Here is a 12,977-nt window from a genome sequence, read left to right as displayed (position 1 = left end):
TCGCCCCCTCTGAAACAAACCACCTGTTAGAATAAAATAATGTTCAGGGATTGAGCAATTTACACATCCTCTACATGTTTCATGGGCTTTCTGCATTTATGACGACCTCCCATGATCTCCCACCTGTCTCAGAAAACACACCTGCTAAAAGATACAGACAACTTGAGCATCTTTCAGCACTTACCTTCGGTTAAGTCTCTGATAGTAGTGACACCAGGGTTCATCTCGTGTCTATTTTTGTAGGTGGAAAAAGTGACCTTGATATTTAACAGGGCTAGTCCCATATCTTTGAGAGATCCGAGTCTATTAACCCTTACGACCCAACTCCCAAAAAACAGACAGCTTGGTTAATAACACTTTATTGCAGTTTTGTCTCTCCCACAGAACTGCACTGTTGACTGCCATACATCATTGGATTCAAAAAAGCTTAAAGCTTATAAAAATGCAGCTTTCTGAGGTAATTTCTATCTAGATATCTAGATCAATGTGAATGTTTCCACACAAAACCCCAACCGTTACATAAGACCTGGCTATTAGTTGTGGAATTTGAAATAGATTGGTTTTTATTGTGGTATACAAAGTGGATAAGTGGAAATGTGAGAGAAACCAAACCCCTCTGTATCATTACATGCAATGTAAAAATGCTAGTAGCTTATCAATATCTCAGGAGAGAGAAATAATCATCCATAGTCACTAACCTATAAAAGGTGAGCAAATCAACCCAAAAGACAGTGAAAAAATGCATGACCAGGGAACTGACTGTAAAATCATCAGTATGACAATTTTCTTGTTTCATCACTGTTGCTTTGTGGTTCACATTCAAGCAGCTGATACCCATTTTCAGTCTCAGGTTATTTTATTTTTGCTATTTTTTACATTTTTTAAGTGTGTCAGCCATTTGCTTTTTTCCATGAGTACACATTTTCCCTCCAAAACTGCAGACAGTTTATAAAAGTAGTGCGGAAAGAGGAGAGTTATTTTGGCGCGCTCTCCTCGCATTCACAAGAAACTCCGCCTCAAGACTTCACAAGAACCTCCCTCCACCCAATTCCCAGAGTCCCCTGCCCTCAAACGCCCCCACACACAACCTCTTCACGCAAAAAAAAGTCCTGTGAGATCCGTCTCCATTGACTCGAAACGGACCCGCGGCAGGAACAGGATTAGCTCCACTGCTCCTCCACGGTTTGTTCGCTCCACGTCCCTCCTTTCTTTCTCTCGTCCTCCTCCTCGGTCTCCCTCCCGCCTGGTTTTCTTCTATCAGTTTCGCCGGTAGCGGTTCTTGGGCTTTTCCCCACAACCGGTGGCCTCACAGGAGGACAGGGTCGGGTTCTTGCCGGAGTTGATGCTGCCGAGCAGGGTAGGCAGTTCCTGGGTGATGGCACGCTCGATCTTCTCCAGCAGGCAACCACCCATGTAGGAGCACTGGGCGGACAGCTGCTTGAAGCTGCTCACCGGGTTGATCCCAAAGAAGTCGCGGTAAGCATCTCGGTTGGGCAGGTCGAACTTGCTGACGTTGGTTTTGGCCAGGATGGACTTGAAAATGTAGAACTTGTCGGGGTCGTCCACGATCTCCTTGAAAACCAGCTCGGGGTCGCTGAAGAAGCTCATCTTTTCCTTGAAGGTCTGCACGTAGCGGTCCACCAGGAGGGCGTGAATGCGAACGCGGATGCCGTGCTGGCGGATGAAGGCGATTTTGTTCTCCAGACGGTTTTCGATCACCTGGTTCAGGTCTTCCAGCAAGGATATTTCTTCGCGTTTGAAGAGCTCACGGCTGGTGTCCGGTGCATACTCGTAGGGCCAGAAAGAGCTGACGTAGACACGCGGAGGTTCGGTCACGTTAATGAGGGGCGCCAGACTCCAGAACAGAGCACCATAGACACGCATGAGGTCCTGGGTCGCCAAGCTGTCGGCCTTATTGAGGATGATACGGATCTGGGACTCCCGACCTTTCAGCTGCCGGAAGAGCATCTCCAATTCGAGACCAACGTCTAGCTTGGTGGGATCGAAAACCACGAAAATGAGGTCTGCGCGATCAATAAACCACTGGCACACGTCATTGAATGGGTAACCTTGAAGCAAGAGAAGAAATATTGAAAAATTAATTTTGATTCATAGATTAAAATGCTAAATATAGGGTATCTATCTATAGGGTTTTTAAAATCAAAATTTGTACAGGTTTTTAAGACTTGTACAAATAACAAAAACATTCATTGAGGACTTAAAGGGTTAGTTCACCCAAAATGAAAATTCTGTCATTAATTACTCTCCCTTATGTCGTTCCACACCTGTAAGACTTTTGTTCATTTTCGGAACACAAATGAAGATCTTTTTGATGAAATCTGAGAGCTTTCTGTCCCTCCATTGACAGCTACATAACTACCACTTTGATGCTTCGAAAAGTTCAAAAAGAGATCGGAAAACTAATCCATATGAACTTAGCGGTTTAGTCGAAATTTCCTGAAGAGACTCGATCGCTTTATACAATGAACAGAATTTAGGCTTTTATTCACATATAAACATTTATCAACACACACGTCAGTTGTGGTAAACAAAAGCAAAAGCATGTTTTCTTGACATGCGAGAAACAGTGAGGTTTATTCTCGTGTTGCACAGCACGTTTGAGCTTCTGGGAGGTTTGTTCTCACCTGTCAAGCAGGTTCGGTTGAGCTTCTGCTTATCTTCGCTGATTAATGTTTATGTGTGAATAAAAGCCTAAATTAAATCTTTTCATCATATAAAGTGATCGAGTCTCTTCAAAAAAAATTTGGACTAAACTGCTCGATTCATATGGATTAGTTTTACAATCTTTTTATAAACTTTTTGAAGTGTCAAACTGGTTGCGTAGACTGTCAATGGAGCGACAGAAAGCTCTTAGATTTCATCAAAAAGATCTTCATTTGTGTTCCGAAAATAAACGGAAGTCTTACGGGTTTGGAACGACATGAGGGTGAGTAATTAATGACAGCAATTTCATTTTGGGGTGAACTAACCCTTTAATATATGTAAGAATTTTTATGACCTTACATTTGAGTTAAAGACCTGTAGGAACCCTGAAATAACAGGAATCAACGGAGACGCTGGAGTAGACTCGTACCTCTCTCCTGCTGCTTGCGGTTCTCAATGATTCCAGGTGTGTCCACGAAAGTGACCCTCTCCAGGAGCTTGTGGGGCATCTCGATGCCAACCAGCTTCTCCAAAAAGTTCTGGCCAAACTTCTCCAGCGGGGAGAAGGAGCGAGAGCTGTCGGCAGCCATGACGATGCCCTCCACGGTGCGGATCTTCTCGCCGTGCATGATGACGGTAAACTCTGAGGTAGTGGGCTCAGCACCTGGACCAATGCAAGATGATGTTGATGATGCAAATTTGTAATAAAACAGTATATCGGCAAAAACCACTTGACATGAAGCACAGACAGTAGCTTACCTGTGTACAGCTGGTATGGGGTGTCCTGAAGACCCAACAGATAGTTGACCATGGAGGACTTGCCCACGCTCCAGGGTCCAAGGAACAGTACCATGGGTTTGGAGGTGATTTCTCCATCTGTTTGAGAGAGAGTTGGAGAACAATGGAGTTTAGAATAAAAAATAAAATCTGAGACCAAGAACCACAATTCAAATTCTGTCATGAATGAAAGCAAAAAGTAATCACAATAAGTAAACACTCTTAAAAATAAAGGTTCTTTATTGCCATTGATGATTCCATAAAGAACCTTTAACATCTATGGAACCTTTCCATTGCAGAAAAGGTTCTTAAAGGATTAGTTTACTTCAGCAGAGGAATAAGGGTCTTATCTAGCAAAACAATCAGTCATTTTCTAAAAAAAATAAAAATGTATATACTTTTTAACCACAAATGCTCATCTTGCACTGCTCTGCGATGTGCCACGCATTACATAATCAAGCTGGAAAGGTCATGCTTGATGTAGGCGGAAGTACCGAGGTAGGGTGAAAAACTCCATCTCATTTTCTCCTCCAACTTCAAAATCGTCCAACATTGTTGTTTTACCTTTATTTGTAAAAAGTTGTTTGACTTAGTCTTTGCACGTTTGCTTTGTAGACACTGGATCTTCTGTCTACGTCACATGTGACCTTTCCAACGTGATTGTCATGCGTGGCGCATAGCAGAGCTAGTTTTTGCAAGACGAGCATTTGTGGTTAAAAAGTATATACATTTTTATTTATTTTTATTTAGAAAATGACAGAATGTTTTGCTAGATAAGACCTTTATTCCTCGTCAGGGATCATGTAGGGTCATGCAATTTGGATCTTCAATCCGTTGTACCCCAGCGAAGTCCACTGTATGGAGAAAAATCCTGGAATGTTTTCCTCAAAACCCTTAATTTCTTTTAATTTCAACTGAAGAAAGAAAGACATAAACATCTTGCATGACATGGGGGTGAGTAAATTATCAGGAAATTTTAATTCCGAAGTGAACTAATCCTTTAATAGTGAAAAAAGTTTCTTTAGATTTTTAAAAATAACTTTTCACAGAAAGGTTCTTTGGGGAACCAAAAATCGCTGTGAAAACCCCCTTTTGGAACCACAGAACCTTAATTCATGTTGCTGGGTAATTGGGTTTCATTTCTTTTGGATGTTTCTCTTTGACTTTACACCTCGGAAAGTAAACTACCATCACACTTGGGTGCACATTCGTGAAAAAGTCAGTGTGCATTGTGTGCAGCAGAAACAGCAAGCGTTAAGAGTGATGAATGCGCCATGCAGCATTGTTCAGTGCAAGTGAATCAAAATCATTAAGGACCCCCCAAAAAAAGTCTTTAAATTGTTGTGTGAACGCATGTGTGCCAAACCTTTATGTAGGAATGTGTTTGTTGAACCCTGTACCTTTAATCAAAAACCTTCCTACTAGTTATCTAATGAATCTAATTTATAAGATTTTCACTCAGAATCACAAAGTTGCTCATTCCATCTTCAGTCAAAAACATATTAGACAGATTGCCTATTTCTATCCCTCACTGGCTCATTTTCATTAGCATCAAATTAAACATGCTGTCTACTCTGACTAAAGGCTAAGGTTGTAATTTATTCCTGTGATCAAAGCTGAATTTTCAGCATCATTACTCATCATTACAGTCTTCAATGTCACATGATTCTTCAGAAATCATTCTGATATGATTATTTGCTGCTCAAGAAACATTTTTGAAAACAGTTCTGCTGCTTAATCAAGTAATTTTAAACTTGCATGTGAATGCAATTTCTTTTTTGATGAAAAATTGACAAAAAAACATTTGTTTGAGACTTCATCTATTTAAATGCTTGAATTATCCAAATCAGGTCTCATTAAATATGGAAATGCAAATTAATACTACACATTTACATGATAAATAACATATGGTTTTGTTATCAGCAACTTTGTTAATAGTTGTCAACAAAATATTTAAAGGGTTAGTTCACCCAAAAATGAAATGTCTGTCATTAATTACTCACCCTCATGTCGTTCCAAACCTGTAAGACCTTCGTTCATCTTCGGAACACAAATTATTTTTTTTAATGAAATTCGAGGGTTTCTGAACCACACATAGGCAGCAACGTCATTGCACCTCTTGAGGTCCAGAAAGGTAGTAAAGACATTACAGTACTCAACGTAACTACAGTGGTTCAACCTTAATGTTATGAAGCAACAAGAATACTTTTTGTGTGCAAAACCAAAACAAAAGTAACAACTTTATTAAACATTTCTTCTCTATAGACTCGTACACAGGAGCCGGCCAAACACGGAAGCTCTGCACTGTGTTCACTACGTCAACTGTGTATGACAACAGTTCAAATTGTTGAATAAAGTCATTATTTTTGTTTTGTTTTTGCACACAAAAAGTATTCTCGTCGCTTCATAACATTAAGGTTGAACCACTGTAGTCACGTTGACTATTTTAACAATGCTTTTACTACCTAACTGGATCTCAAAAGGTAAAATGATGTTGCTGTCTATGTGTGGATCAGATATCCTTGGATTTCATCAAAAATATCTTAACTTGTGTTCCGAAGACTAACAAAGGTCTTATGGGTGTGGAACGGCATGAGGGTGAGAAATTAATGACAGAAATTTTATTTTTGGGTGAACTAACCCTTTAATAAATCAATGAATCTCAACTGCGATTTGTAAAATGAAAAGTCACTGTCAGCATTTTGAATCCAACAGCAAAAACTGCCATGTACCATAATCATACAAATGATGCCCCCCCCCACCATCACTTTCACTTTCATCTGTTTTCATCTTTTTTTTGTAAGAAAATATCTAATGAATGCACATTTAAGAGCCCAGATGAAGGAATGAAGGCCGTTTCACTCTTTTGTGAGGACAGAATAAGAGTTCTTTAGGAAGTGAAGCTAATTTCAGCTTAATTAATTGCAGAGCTTGTCATTTCTATGAAGTACTCCAGAACAGTGCAAACACAATCACTCAAGGCCTCTCAGCACTACAGTTAGTGCAGAGGTCAAGGAGCTCCGCTAGCAGCACAGAAGCTGTAGGTTTGAGCCCAGTCATACTAAACAGAACCAGAGAGCCACCGTCAACCTTCAGACACAGCATGTGACTCTACACTCTAAAAAATAAAGGTTCTTTATCAGAATCAATGGTTCCATGAAGAACCTTTAACACCCATAAAGACTTTCCACTGAACTGGAAAAGCGTTCTTTAGATTGTTTAAATGTTCTTCACACTAAGATAAGATGGTTCTTTGGGGAACCCAAAATGGTTCCTCTATGGCATCTCTGCAAAAAAACCTTTTTAGATCTTTTAAGAGTGTAGGATCTTTATTGTAGTCAATTTTGATAGAAGCATCTGACATAAGACAAGTAACCCACCCATATGGCCATGCCAGGGCTGTACATGCAACAAACACTGATACATATATATTTAATCTGATGCAAATAAAATCATGAGGTGCAGACTGTCTTTAGGTCTTGTCTAATTTGCACATCCTGTTTTGTGGCATTTTCATCCTGATTTATTAACAGCCAGATACACAACAGTACAACATTAAACAGGTTCCTCACTGGCTCATTTTCAATAGCGTCAGACATTATTCTCTACTATTCAAAAGTTTTGGGGTCAGTAAGATTTTATTTTAGTGTTTTTGAAAGAAGTCTCTAATGCTCGCCAAGACTGCATTTATTTGATCAAAATAGAGTGATAACAGTAATAGTGTGAAACAATATATTTTTTACATGTTTTAAAATGTAATTTATTCCTGTGACCAAAGCTGAATTTTCATCATCATTACTCCAGTCTTCAGTGTCACATGATCCTTCAGAAATCATTCTGATTTGATGCTCAAGAAACATTTCTGATTATCATTAATGTTGAAATCAGTTGTGCAAACCTTTTTTTCAGGATTGTTTGATGAATAGAAAGTTCACAAGAACAACATTTATTTGAAATAGAAATCTTTTGTAACATTAGGTGTAACCTATGGAAGCTTGTTTCTGCCATGAAATAAAAAAATTGTGACTTTTTTCCCCAGAATTGCGAGATATAAAGTCATAATTGTGAAATATAAACTCTATAAAAAGCAATTGCTAGTTTATATCATGCAATTCTGACTTCATATCACGAAATTCAGATCATAACTCACAATTCTGACTTTATATCACGCAATTCTGACTTTATATCACGAAATTCAGATCATAACTCACAATTCTGACTTTATATCTCACAATTCTGACTTTATAACATGCAATTCTGACTTTATATCTCGCAATTCAGATCATAACTCTCAATTCTGACTTTATAATGCGCAATTCTGACTTTATATCATGCAATTCTGACTATATCACGAAATTCAGATCATAACTCACAATTCTGACTTTATAACTCGCAATTCTGAATTTATATCATGCAATTCTGGCTTTGTAACAATTCTGACTTTATAACTCAATTCTGACTTTGTATCACACAATTCTGACTTTATAACAATTCTTACTTTATATCACGAAATTCTGACTTTATAACTCACAATTCTGAATTTATAGCTCACAATTCTGACTTTATAACTCACAATTCTTACTTTATAACTCACAATTCTGAATTTATAACTCACAATTCTTACTTTATAACTCAATTCTGAATTTATATCACGCAGTTCTGACTTTATAACACAATTCTGACTATAACTCGCAATTCTGACTTTATAACTCGCAATTGCAAGTTTAAATCTCGCTATTCTGAGAAAAAAAAAAGTCAGAATTGTGAGATAAAAAGTCGCAAATATCTTTTTTTTATTTAGTGGTGGAAACAAGCTGATGCATGTTTGAGCTGTTTTAACTGAAAGCAACTTGCAATGACATATTTTAAAATATGTGACTGCCATTGTTTTGTCTCAAGAAGCACACCAGTTTTTTTTTTTTTTTCTAAGGCATGTTTATAAAGCTACTTAAATGTCCTAAATGAACTAAGGCCTAATCCGGGCTTAATCTAAGCCCTGTCTGTGAAACCAGGCCTAAATGTCTTTACTGTCACTTTTGATCAGTTTCATGCACCCTTGCTGAATAAAAGTATTCGTTTCTTTCAAAAAAAATCTTACTGACACCAAACTTTAGAAGAGTGCTGTACATTTCTAACAGATACATCAAAATTAGCTTGTCAAGCACTGTTTATTGCACACACCAATCCAGAACGATGCTATAAAATAAAAACCTGTGCAACCCACGTTGCTATTTTGATATTAAATCCTAAAATTATTCTCATAAAATCCTCATGAACGAAGACTTCGATTAGTGTTGAGAATTAATTCAATTAGACAATTTGATTAGTCAGATGAAGAAAAATTTAGCTGAACCAAATCTAGGCTTTCACCCAAATCTGCTGGTTGAACTTTTGCATGTGCCATTGGATGATTTGAAAGACTAAGTTAGTTGTATATTCTCCAAAAAAAAAAAAAAAAATCCATTAAAGCCTGAATGTCGACTTAAGTCGACTAAGCAGCACTACACACTGACTGACATATAATGGCACTTTGTAATTAGTGCTCACTGAGTGCTGATGGTAATTGGGCAGATGAGCTGGCATTACACTGCAGGGGATCAGAGACGCAGGCAGTGCCATGCAGTGAAGCGCCCCGTCATATACCCACCTGTGGCAGAATCCCCCAGTGTGCGTCCAGGATAGGCTGTTTAGTGACGGGTGATGTCGGGGGAGGACAGGAAGAGACAGGCGCAGTGAAAGGGATGAAAATGACAAGTGTGAGGAAAAGTGCAGGCAGAGGACGAAGAGAAACAGAAAGAGAGAGGATGTGAAGGGGTCAAAGAAAGAGGTTAAGAAGGAGGACAGAAAGTGACACTTTTCCAGGAGACGATGATGTGCTGATGAGCTGAAATTTGTGTAGGTGAGGTTTGATGGGCGTCCAGATACAATGATTTCTAGAAGAGACGGTCCTGAACACACATGGCAACAAATTCTTCTTATGAATGAATGAATAAATATTATGTTTTGTGTAAAACAAGAAAAAATATTTTTATATAAATGTATAAATGGGTGAATTTCACAAAACCTTCCTAAAAAGAAATAAATACATTATGTTTTGTGTACAACAAGACAAAAAATATATTAAAATATAATATATAAATGGGTGAATCTCACAAAACCGTCTTATAAATAAATAAACAAAATTAAGAACATGAGTAAATAAAGTAAATGGGTACATAAAAATTATATATTTTTGTATAATTTAAATGGTGAACCTCACAAAATCTGTCAAGAAAATGTTGAGATAATATTTCACCCTAAAAAATTACATGTAAAAATTATTACTATAGTGTTACTATTTACTACTAGTGTTACTATTTATTACTATAGTGCAAAAAATAATTTCATTATTATGTGAAAAATTACATATACATTATATATTTATACAAGGTAGCATTTTTATTAGTGTTTTACAGTAATGAGAATTAGTTTTTTTTTTGCAATTATCACAGAATAATGTCACAAAGCAAAAAAAAAAAAAAAAAAAATAATAATAATTAATTGTCATAAATATAAGCTTCATTTTCTTTATGCAATATATAATACATTTTATTAATGTGATTTTGTGGTGGAATAAGATCTGCATATTTTCTGCATACGATTAAACCCAATAATTTTTTAAACAAGATCAATAAAAATTCAAGTAAAACTGCAAGATTTCTGTTTGGAAAAATAAAAAAATAACATTTAATATACCTTACTAAATGTATTGTTATATAACAGTCTAATCTCTAAAAGCCTAAAATATCAAAATATATTATTTCTCACAGTTTTTGCAGTAACCAGGCTCATTTACAGTTACACTGTCAAATTTCTGTACCCAGAGCTGCGCTGTCAGATTGTACCCAGAATCCCCCTGCATGGCAGATGTACTCCTATTGCACTAATGTTGATGCGATGATTTATGACACATTATCTTTCTTTGATCCCCACCAGCAGTGGCCCTCGGATGATATTTGGATAGCTTGTTTCAGCTTCCTTCTACTTCCTCACAAGTGTAAAGCCAATCTTGCATTATTGTGGTGAGTGTAGGGGTTAAATACCATGCTGAGCCACAAGGGGGCAAGCTCGATCCCAGTGTTCAGTCAGAGGTTAGCAGGACACTCAGTCGGCACCATGAAAGTCACCCTTCAGACAGAGGACACGACCCACCTACACTGCGGTTTGAACTGCTTTACTATCATAACTGGCCACTGTTCAACTAAACTGTTCAATCTCAAACTACTTTAAGTGTCTCTTCTGGCCAATGAGTTAAACTTTCTTTTTCCTTTTAACAAAATGAAACCTATGTACACAAAATAATATGCAAAATAATGTTTTTGTATTGTGTCTTTATCCATTTAAATGTTTTAATATGCAAATCATGCATAATTCATATATTTATTGCATATGCATACATAGGCAAATTATGAATATGTCATTATTGGACTTTTTAAATGTTATCACCAACAAAAAATGGTAGTGTATTGTTAAAAAAATTAACTTAAATAAATAGCTTTTTATAGATTACTAAGCAAAATCCAAACTTAAAGGTCTAAAAATTGTCTAATTTATTTGGTGAAAATTATACACTAAAAAATCCTGGGTTAAAAACAACACAAGTTGGGTTGAAAATGGACAAACTCAGCGATTAGGTTGTTTTAACCCAGTGGCTGGGTTAAATGTTTTAATAAGTTTTATTTAACCCAACTATTGTTTAAAAATGACTAAATGACTGGCTTAAAATGAACCCAAAATAGGTTGGAAATTAAAAATCAGACTCATAATTACTAGAGGCAACAGTAATAATAAAAGGGTGAACATTTATTAATAAGCGATTTAATAAATGTTTATTGTTTAATTGTTATTCATTAAACTTATTAATAAATGTTAATTTATTAAACATATTAATAAATGTTCATTTCCAACATATTTTGGGTTCATTTTAAGCAAGCAATATAGTAATTTTTAAACAATAGTTGAGTTAAATAAAATTACCCGGCAGGTTTGGCAAACATTTATCCCAACAGCTGGGTTAAAACAACCCAATCGCTGCGTTTGTCCATTTTCAACCCAACTTGTTTTGTTTTTAACCCAGAATTCTTTAGAGTGTACATTTAAGATCTAAAAGTGTATACATTTTGTCACTTATCATTCAGGATATACTGCCATATTTGTAAAGTTTGAAATTCTAAAATATTGCTGAAAGTCAAAAGTCAAAAGTTCAATCACCCAAAAACAATTTATGTCTGCAGAACCTCCTCTTTTTAAGGTATTGCTGTATAAATAATTAAAAACAGAGAAAAACTGCACAGTGGATATTTCATGTGTATTCATGAGACATTTGTACAGACTTGAGCACATGAAGGGCTTATATAAAGGGAGGGCTGTTGAGAAACTCCTGATTGCTTTCAGATGGGGCCTTCGTTCCTCAAGCAAAAAATAAGAAAGCCTTGTGTTTTCTATTTTAACTCTCTCTCTCTCTCTCTCTCTCTCTCTCTCTCTCTTTCTTTCTTCCACTGTTTCTGGCCCCCCTCGACCGCGTCTGGATGTGCACCAGCTCTACAGCTGTGGAATGATGAACCACACGTGTCGGCTCAAAGAAGCCACGATACTCGGACACGCCAACGCCTCATGTCCAGCGCAGGGTCATTGTTGTTAACTAACGTGCCGTTTACACGACACCGTTTTCAACTAAAAAAACCAAAACTTCGTATGAGTTTTGGCCATTCATTTACACAACAACATGGGGGCCTGAAAACAAACTTTTGAAAACGGGTTTCAAAGTTCAAGGGTACATTTACGGAAAACTAGCTGAAATAAAATATGTTTTCGTCTTTTTATATTTTATTTTATTTCAGTTAATGTGTATTTTATTATAAGTAAGGATTTTTTTTTTTTTTAATGGTTTTAGTTTTAGTGCACGTATACATGACAACAATGTACTAAAAACAGAAAAGTTTTCCCTTTGCGTTTTTCGCGTACAGACGACAACATTTGCTGTGTTCGAAATCACCCCAGATACCCTCATTCACTATTCTCTACATTAGTCCACTAATACAGTCCAGTGAAAGAAAACTAATGAGTGAATTCAGACACCGAGTGCGCCGCTTTTACATAGTTTGTTTGATAATCATTTAAAACTTTGCAAACTGGCAGCTCCAGTAGAAATGGAAAAAAAAAATAGTTCTGTCATGAAAACTAGCATGTATAAACCTTAATTAAACAAATTCACCTTTTTGTAGTGTACGGAGATGATAACGGTATTATGTTCAAAAACTTGCATTTTAAAACTTGTTTTCAAAAGTTTGCATTTTTAGGCCCCCAAAACGCTGCTGTTGTCGTGTAAATGAACGGCCAAAATGCATAAAAAGTTTTCAGTTTTTAGTTGAAAACGGTGTCGTGTAAACAGCCCAAAACAGCAAGTTTTTGAAAAATGATACCATTATCGTCTCCATATCATCTCCCAAAGTGACATCACCATCTGCTGGCTTGGCATGAATATTACCCCGTTTTTT

At 36.7% G+C, this 12,977-nt stretch overlaps 1 protein-coding gene across 4 annotated transcripts in view; it reads right to left on the bottom strand.

The window, feature by feature from the left end:
• Positions 1 to 343: 343 nt before the first annotated feature.
• The window catches only part of srl (sarcalumenin), a 30,033-nt gene continuing 17,399 nt past the window's right edge, over positions 344 to 12,977 (bottom strand). For 2 of the 4 annotated variants that reach the window (XM_051885277.1, XM_051885285.1), the window contains 4 exons: positions 9,089 to 9,124; positions 3,424 to 3,540; positions 3,095 to 3,328; positions 344 to 2,069 (listed from right to left, as the gene is read on the bottom strand). In XM_051885277.1, the coding sequence (XP_051741237.1) occupies positions 1,258 to 2,069; positions 3,095 to 3,328; positions 3,424 to 3,540; positions 9,089 to 9,124 (1,199 nt within the window). In that variant the 3' untranslated portion in view covers positions 344 to 1,257. The remainder of the gene's footprint in view (positions 2,070 to 3,094; positions 3,329 to 3,423; positions 3,541 to 9,088; positions 9,125 to 12,977) is intronic. The other 2 variants (XM_051885279.1, XM_051885294.1) reach the window with 1 other exon arrangement.

Source organism: Ctenopharyngodon idella, chromosome 3 (genome assembly GCF_019924925.1).
Source record: "Ctenopharyngodon idella isolate HZGC_01 chromosome 3, HZGC01, whole genome shotgun sequence".
Lineage (NCBI taxonomy): Eukaryota > Metazoa > Chordata > Actinopteri > Cypriniformes > Xenocyprididae > Ctenopharyngodon > Ctenopharyngodon idella.
Note: the sequence above shows the minus strand (reverse complement) of the source record. Positions and strands in the feature narration are given on the sequence as shown.